Source organism: Neltuma alba, unplaced genomic scaffold, assembly GCF_004799145.2.
Source record: "Neltuma alba isolate B1F8T4 unplaced genomic scaffold, ASM479914v2 tig00010736_pilon, whole genome shotgun sequence".
Taxonomy (NCBI): Eukaryota; Viridiplantae; Streptophyta; class Magnoliopsida; order Fabales; family Fabaceae; genus Neltuma; species Neltuma alba.
In genome coordinates this window covers 28,345-36,696 of record NW_021635563.1, presented here as the reverse complement: position 1 = coordinate 36,696, position 8,352 = coordinate 28,345, and the positions used below count along the sequence as shown (strand labels likewise).

Below are 8,352 nucleotides of genomic sequence, written 5' to 3'. Positions count from 1 at the left end.
TCTTTCATGGTATAAATGACATTAATAGAACTGACAATAACAGTACTCTATTAAACTGAAAATGACAAGTGTTATAATTTTTTTATCATTTTAATTAGTTAATTAATAAGTTGTGAATTGAAAAATGATAAGTATTGAATTGATAATGATAAATATTAAATTGAAAATTACAAGTTTCATAATTTTTTTAAGTTTATCATTTTAGTTAGTTAACGAGTTCTAAAATAAAAATAGCAAGTGTTATTAGATGACAAGTATTCAACTATAAATGGCAAGTTTCATAATTTTTTGGTCACAAAAGAGTATATGATTAATTTTATAATATTCTCAAAATGTCAATTCAGGTCTCATTTTCTTATTATTTTCAAGTGTTAGTTGTTTAAATTGAAATGTCATGAATTTACTTATTTTTTAGGGATGTTCCAAAAAAACACTTTCTTCATATTCATTTTCTATACAATTTGATGGGTGCAACTTGTTTCCAACGAGATGCTATTTTATTGGAGTAAGTATTTCTTTCAAATTTGAACTCACTTGTACAAATTCACAAAGGAACTTTGGCGTAAAGTAACATGCTTGTGGCTTGAAGCTCACATCGCAGATATTAGACCTTTTTTCCTTATGTATTTTGTGGTAATTGAAGTAGGTAATGTTATTCCTCAACATATATGTAGATCATATGACAATGGAAAAATATATGGGAGGTACTTATACTTTTTTTTTTTCAAATTTTTAATTTATTACACGTGTTTTTTTAATTAAATCATTTAATTTTTTTTTTTAGCAACATTAACTCTAGTAACTTTATTCTATTAGTGTTTTCAATTTTTATGTAAGGGTGAACGATGGTAATAGAACAAAATTAAATATTTAATTAAAAAAATAGGTATCAAATTGAAAATTGAAAAAAAAATGTAGGTATCTCTAAAATGTTTTTTCCTATTACAATTCATGAGAAGTTTTATATTTCATCTTCATATATTTTTCTTTTATATTAAACTAGTCTAGATGATAGTAAGACATATTATCCAAAATTTATACTATTTGATTTCAAAAATGGATTAAAAGGTCCAATATATTAAAAGGAAGAGGCTCGAGTCTAAATGTGAGTTTTCCTTCCACAGAATGGAACAACTTGCGGCTTTGTTTTTTTGCCCGGTGATAATATGTAGATAATGTTATAATTAGTGAGATAAAAAATAATCTTATAATTATCATGAAGACTTTTCAAGTTTTTAATCCTTTCAATTTTATTTAAAATTTTGAATCTAAATTGTTTTCTTCACTTAATATGACGTCAAAGAAAAGTATAATTATTGAGTCCTCATAATTTTAGAAAATATTACTTTTAATCCTAACATTTTTTCAACTAATTTAATATTGCATTAATTCTTTGGTTTGAACCCGAACACGTGAAAAAGTCAAGTCCAATGCGAGCTGTGAAATTACATAAATCTCCTTTGCAAAAGTTAAAAACAAAAAGAAAAGAAAAGAAAAGAAAACGACACTTCTTAGTCTCCCTTTCGACTAGGTCATTTAAAAGTTGTTGGGGAGGTGAAATTACATAAATCTCCTTATTCATTAAAATATTGTTGGGGATTTGGTCACTGGGGAACATGCGTCCTCGAGAACATTTAACAGCCATTGAATTCGCATCTTGCGAAGTCCTTTTCTGGAAAAGTCCAACATAAGGCGTTGAATTTTTAATGCTTTCTTATATGGTTTGATCTTTTCTTAAAATTATTTTGAATAATTTGAAAATTCAAGACCATCTGGTATAAAATAGTTTGACGTGGAATCCCGAATTTTCTATTTTCTTTTTAATTTTATATAACTTGAATAACTTAAATGTTTGTTTTAACTCTTTAAGATCTCTAAAATTAGTTCTTTTTCACAGCAATTATTAGTCTAATATAAGAATTTTTTTAGAGATAAGGCATTTAAATACTCAGAAAATATCTACAAGGCTAAAGTATACTTTTGGTCCTTTAATTTTATAAAGGGTTTCGTTTTGGTCCTTTAATTTTAAAAAGTAAATTTTAGTCCTTTAACCCGAGAACCGTTAGCAAAAAACAATGATAATGAGCTCTTAAATATTGATAAAACATTACTAAATGCTATAATATTAAGTTTAATTTTCAAAAAAATCATGATTATCACAAAAAATCATTATTTAAGACTAATAATTTTAGAGTTAAAGGACTAAAAGTATATTTTTTAAAGTTAAAAGACTAAACTAAAACCTTACATAAAGTTAAATGACCAAATATATAGTTTAACCTATCTACAAAGAAGCACCCAACACCTAAAATTTTTTTGGACTCTTATATGCCTTCAAAGTTTTATTTTATAGTATTTCTGTCATGAACCTTTATCTGCGGTTAAAGTTTGACTATTAAATTAACAGTCAAACTTAACCGCGGATAATGACCAAAATATTTTTGCTACAAAAATAAACGTTAAGAGCATGTAAGAGTAAGAAAAAAAACTTTCAAATATTGTGAGCTCTTTCACAAATACTTTTAAGATATTTAAGCTTTTCTTTTTGTTCCAATATTTCATGATTTTTTTCATCTTTCACGGGAGAGTGGAACTTACAACTTCTTTCTTATATCAAAATTTAAGGAAGTGATTGATGTCAATTAAGCCAAGCGGCTTCTACGTTTTAATAAGTCAAGGCAAGGTCCTTTCATGTAATCATCACTTTTTTAATAGTTAATAATCTGGATTCATAACTTCATGTATCACAATTATTATTCTCATCTTTCTATCACTTCATTGCCCTCTTACCAATATATAAATATATGGTGATTATCATTTTAAACCCATTTAATTTTCTATCATCCCATTTCATTTTATTCCATTATCTTTTCCAACAGCCAAAGGAGCCACAAGTTTTTTTTTTTTTTGGTGGTGAAGTGGGCAGTGAAGATTTTGTTTGATATGAATAATTACGCCAAAAAATAAACGGGGCCAATGCAACCATTTTGCTCGTTTTAATTAAGGCTTCTTGGTTTATCTACCCCATTTTCATTTATAAGTTAGTTTCTATATGTTTTTTTTTTCATGTTCATATTTATAAATCATTTTCATAAAACCTATGAAAAAAATCAACATATATAATTTAATGAGAATCATAATCATTATTTTGTTAGTTCCAGTTGATGCTCTTTGTTTATATCCCATGACTTATCGTAGCCACCAGTTGTCTCGTTCAGAATAATCATCAGAGAAAGAAGAAAACTTAAAGATAAGCAAATTTGCTTCTCCTCCCTCGCCATGAACAGACCTAGGCTCTGTTTGGATCCACGTTTGTGTGGATGAAAACGTTTGGCATTTTGTGGGGTGTTTGGATTGACTTTTGGTCAATCTTGCTTATAGGCCAAAAGTTATTCTTTCAAGTATGATTGCAAAAACACTACTTATTTATGACTTATGAAAAAGTAGTTTTTTAGAATCAAAAGATATTTTGGCCCATATATTTATGTTATTTTTATACTTCTCTCTGTATATTCTTTGTGCTTCCCAACTACTCCCTCCGTTCCTTATTATAAGAGACAAATAATCGAATTACGTTGATCAAAAGAACAGTTAAAATTAGTTAAGAACAATCAATGTGTAAAAAGTATAATTTTTTTTCCAAAAATACCCTCATTAATAAGGAGAAAGAACAATGGTAAATTATTAAAAGAAAAAGAAGTGGGAAAGAGAGAGAGTGTGAGTTGGAGACAATAAATATGGGTAAAATAGGAAATCAACACAAAAAAGTAGAGACAACTTTTAAGTGTCTCTTATATATAGGAACATGCTATAAGCATCAAATGTCTCTTATAATAAGGAACGGAGAGAGTAGTTTTTAGTTACTTATTTTTAATGCTCTTTTAAATAAAAATAATTTTTTAACATAGTTTTTTACAATGTTTTCATTCTTTAATATTATTTTTTTATTTTATATTTACATAAATTGTGTAGAGTATATCATCTGATTAATTATGTAATGTTATTTGATTCAAAAATTTTGATTTCTAATTTAAATATATTTTATTCATTAAATACAACTTTTCCTATTATAATAGGGGTATTATAGAAAAACTAACACATACATATTACTAACTTAGTTAATTTTATTAATTTTGCTAAATTAATTATCTAACTCTTAACCAACAAGCTACTGCTTGATATGATAATCGGTCTCACACTTCGTAAAGAGCATAACACAAGTTTACATATCAAGAAGTGTACTTATTGAGAGGGCTTCAACCTTAATGCTTTCAGCTCAACAAAAATTAGTCTTAAGTCTAGAGTAGCTTAAGGATATTTTGAATTACACCCAAAAAAAATTATCTAACTCTTATATTTAAGATAAGAGGGAATATTACACATGGGATTCTATATTGGCACAGCTAGCATGATATGATAATACTACGATGAACTGCCACAAATAGGCCCCAAATAGTTAGATAGAATTACTCGAGAATCATTACTAGTTCATGTTGATCAATGCTCTTTTTTCTTCTTGTTTTTTTTTTTTATCGATCCCATGACTCACCTTAGCCACCAGTTGTCACGTTCAGAATTACCAGAGAACGAAGAAAACTTAAAGAAAATCACATGTGTTCCTCCTCCATCATCATGAACAACATTCCTAATCCCAGAACCCAGAAAATCCCTACAAAGAGGACAAGTGAAGTTCCTGAATGCAACCCATTGATTCAAACAGTTTCTATGGAAAGCATGTTCACATCTCAGAACTCTAACTTCATCTCCTTCACCGATCTTGCTCAGACACACTGCACAATCCACTTCTCCTTCTCCTTCTCCTCCTTCACAAGGACGCCATCTCTCTACTTCTTCTTCTGTAAATATATGAAACTGATCTTGAAGAGGTTGATGATGATGAAGACGGAGGCTGTAAAATGGTTGGTAGAGAAGGAACTCTAAAACCCATTTGAAATGGGAGTAAGCGAGGTTGAGATAGTTGAAGAGCATCATGAAAAGTAGAATAGAAAATCTGGAGATTACTTGGGTTTGAAGAACTTGTGGCTTTGTGTGAATTTGATGATGATGATGGTGAGCTTGGAATTCATGTTAAAAGCCTGTATTTATGATAAATATTGTTACTGACATTCAAAACATTTCACCAAATTAATCATATTAGTGTCGCTTTCTGAATATATTGTCTTTAATTTGTGTGTGTGGATAGGATTGTGTGGCTCATATAAATTTTAATAAAATTCATCCATTGATTGATTAATTTCGTGATGTGAGTGAAGCAGCAGTTAGCTCTACGCGAATTCTTTCTGTTAATTTTTTCAATCAATTTTGTAAAGGACATAAACGTGCACATATATATGAGATTCATTGCGAGTTGATTTAAACGTGAGATTCATTGACAAAAGATAAAAGCAAAAAAAAAAAAATCGACAGGTCACAATCTATAATTAAAGACGACGTAAAACAAATCTACATTTAGATATGCTATTGTCGGTTTAATGTGTCTTTTCCCCTTTTTTTTAATATAATCTTTGAGCCACCCAGTATCTAGCATTTTTTTCTGAATATTAATACCAGATATCCGAACAAGCAACTATTTTGGATCAAGGCTTTATGATCATAATGCTTTTACCTAAGGGTCTTTTCTAATATGATAGAATCTGACCTTAATTCGCCCACTTTGTAATCTAGTTGATCCATCGCTAGGACTAAGCACCTTTGAGTCTTTTTCCCCTCCTTTTATGGCCTTTTTTTCAACTTGAACACATTCATGCGTGGTCTGCCTTTAATGCAACTAAAAAGCATAATGGATAAAACAGTTATAATACCTACCTTCACTAACATGTTTTACAGTAAGTTTATGAAAGCACAATTCATGGTCAAGTTAAGAGCAGTAGTGCAGTTTATTATAGCTTTACCTAAACAAATAAACTAAAAATGTAAAATTACAACTTCAATTTATTACTTCCTTTAATTCTTAGGCTTTGTTTGGTTCAATGGAAAGGAGGGGAGGGGAGGTTAATTGAAGGAAGGGGAGGGGAGGGGAGGGGAAGGGAGGTCATGGTTTTGTTTGGTTGGAGGGAAGGGGAAGGGAAGGGAGATTTCTTGTTTGGTTCATAAAGGGAGGGGAGGGGAGGTAATTATAAATTGACAAATATACCCTTATCTCTATATTTAGACTAATTTATTTTTTTAATACACACACGATATAATATATAATTATAATACACACATGTTATGATATGTATATATTAATACATATGATATGTATATATTATATAATTATATAATTATATTATTATTATCAAATATTATTAGTGGCTAAAAAGAGAAAGAAGTGAAAAAAGATTTTTAATAAGATGGACAAACTTAGAATATTAAAAAATTAGTATGGGTAGTTTGGTCAATATTACACATAATATTTCTCTCCCCTCCAAAAAACCCCAAATTTGGAGGGGAGCATGGGGAGGGGAGGGAGCACTAAAAGACAAATTTCTTGCCTCCCCTCCCCTCTATTTTTCCCAACCAAACACACTTATCCCCTCCCCTCCCCTCCCCTCACCTCAACAACCCTCCAACCAAACAAAGCCTTAGTATAAAAGCTAGATAAATAATTTGAAGATACGAAAAAAATTAGTTAAATTGATTGTTTGTGAAAAATGTGTATTGGTCTCCTTAACCTATCATCTTTAACTATGTGCATAAATGATTAGAATTTCCTGTTGTGGGAATCCTTTACAATCAATAGGGATATTTAAAAAAAAAAAGATAGAAAATAAAATGGATTGAGATCTTATTCTTAGAACCAAATTCAAACTTCTAATTAACTCTTATATTAAGTATAAGCAATAGTATTATTCTCTTGCATTTTAGGAATCTAATTAAGCACCTCACTATATATGTCCAAATAAAAAGTATCACATAATAATGGCCACAAGTGATAGGGACATATATGATGGTACGTATACCTGAATTCATCAATGCAGAGTCATGATCGACAAAATTAGGGTAAATATCATTATTATATTGGTCTTTGATTCAACTATGATTTCAGTTTGTGTAGTTTCAAATAATTGTTTTTGGTCCCCATAATTTTATAAGGACTTGGTCACTTTAAGTATGAACCGCAAAACCAAAACTCATTAAGAGTGAGTATATGGACTATTTGCCAAAAACATATATACGTATATATAACTACAGGGATTAACAATGATATTATCCAAAAAAACTGTATTGTTTAGTTAAGTCAATTCCTTTTGAAAAAATAATGTTGCTGTGGACTAGTCAATGTCAAACACGTATCACAACAACAACAAAAAACTATATTGCTGCTAAAAACAAAAAAGTTGAAACATTAACAACCATTGAATTCATATCCTCTGAGGTCCAATAAACAACATAGTGAGACATATCTTGTGAGATGAGGACTTTTCTGTATGTTTTAACATGGGATATTGAATTTTATATATATATATATATGTATGTATATATATATTTGGATGTAGTGTGAATTTGTATTTGAAAATTATTCTGAAAGATTTGTAAATTCAAGATTACATTCATGCTGATGCCATCGCTATATATGGGATGACTCACCGCAGCCACCAGTTGTCTCGCTCAGAATAATTATCAGAGAAAGAAGAAAACTTAAAGAAAAGCAAATTTGCTTCTCCTCCCTCGCAATTCACAGACCTAATCCCAGAACCCAGAAAGTCCCTACAAAGAGGACAAGTGAAGTTCCTGAATCCAACCCATTGATTCAAACAATCTCTATGGAAAACATGTTCACATCTCAGAACCCTAACTTCATCTCCTTCACCAATCTTGCTCAGACACACTGCACAATCCACTTGTTCTTCTTCTCCTTTTTCTTCACAATGACGCCATATCTGCACCTGCTCTTCTGAAAGGATCTGAAACTCCTGAAGCGGCTGATGATGATGATGAACACGAAGGCTGTAAAATGGTTGGTAGAGAAGGAAATCTAAAACCCATTTGAAACGGGAAGAAGCTAGCTTGAGGTAGTTGAAGAGCATGCTGAATAGTTGGATACAAAATCTGGAGATTATTGCAAGAGTGGTGGCGGCCATGTTCGATCTTTGGGGTTTGATGAACTTGTGGCTTTGAATGAATTTGATGATGATGAAGTAGTTGGAATTCTTGTTAAAGGCCTGTATTTATCTATGGAACGATAGTGTTTCTGAGCATCTCAGATTCATCTGATCTAGACCATCACCATAGTAATATCAGTGTCGCTGGCTCTCTGGATAATGACTCCACTTTCAGTAGTGAGACAGGATTGTGTGGTTCATATGTACCCAAATAAGATTCATCCAATATGAATAAGAATATTGGTTA

General features: G+C 30.4%; 2 protein-coding genes across 2 annotated transcripts; both read right to left on the bottom strand.

The window, feature by feature from the left end:
• Nucleotides 1-4,422: 4,422 nt before the first annotated feature.
• LOC114758559 (RING-H2 finger protein ATL14-like) lies at nt 4,423-4,989 on the bottom strand. Its single transcript, XM_028947612.1, has 2 exons — nt 4,550-4,989; nt 4,423-4,432 (listed from the first exon to the last, which is right to left on the bottom strand). Exons 1-2 carry the CDS (start codon nt 4,987-4,989, stop codon nt 4,423-4,425), a joined length of 450 nt encoding a protein of 149 aa, XP_028803445.1.
• Nucleotides 4,990-7,540: 2,551 nt separating this feature from the next.
• On the bottom strand, nt 7,541-8,110 carry LOC114758545 (RING-H2 finger protein ATL14-like). Its single transcript, XM_028947594.1, has one exon. It carries the CDS (start codon nt 8,082-8,084, stop codon nt 7,587-7,589), a length of 498 nt encoding a protein of 165 aa, XP_028803427.1. The 5' UTR covers nt 8,085-8,110; the 3' UTR covers nt 7,541-7,586.
• Between the last annotated feature and the right edge of the window lie 242 nt (nt 8,111-8,352).

Bases quoted from the DNA above. Each gene is read 5' to 3' on its own strand.
- LOC114758559 (XM_028947612.1), bottom strand. From the start codon at position 4,989: ATGCTCTTCAACTATCTCAACCTCGCTTACTCCCATTTCAAATGGGTT.
- LOC114758545 (XM_028947594.1), bottom strand. From the start codon at position 8,084: ATGGCCGCCACCACTCTTGCAATAATCTCCAGATTTTGTATCCAACTA.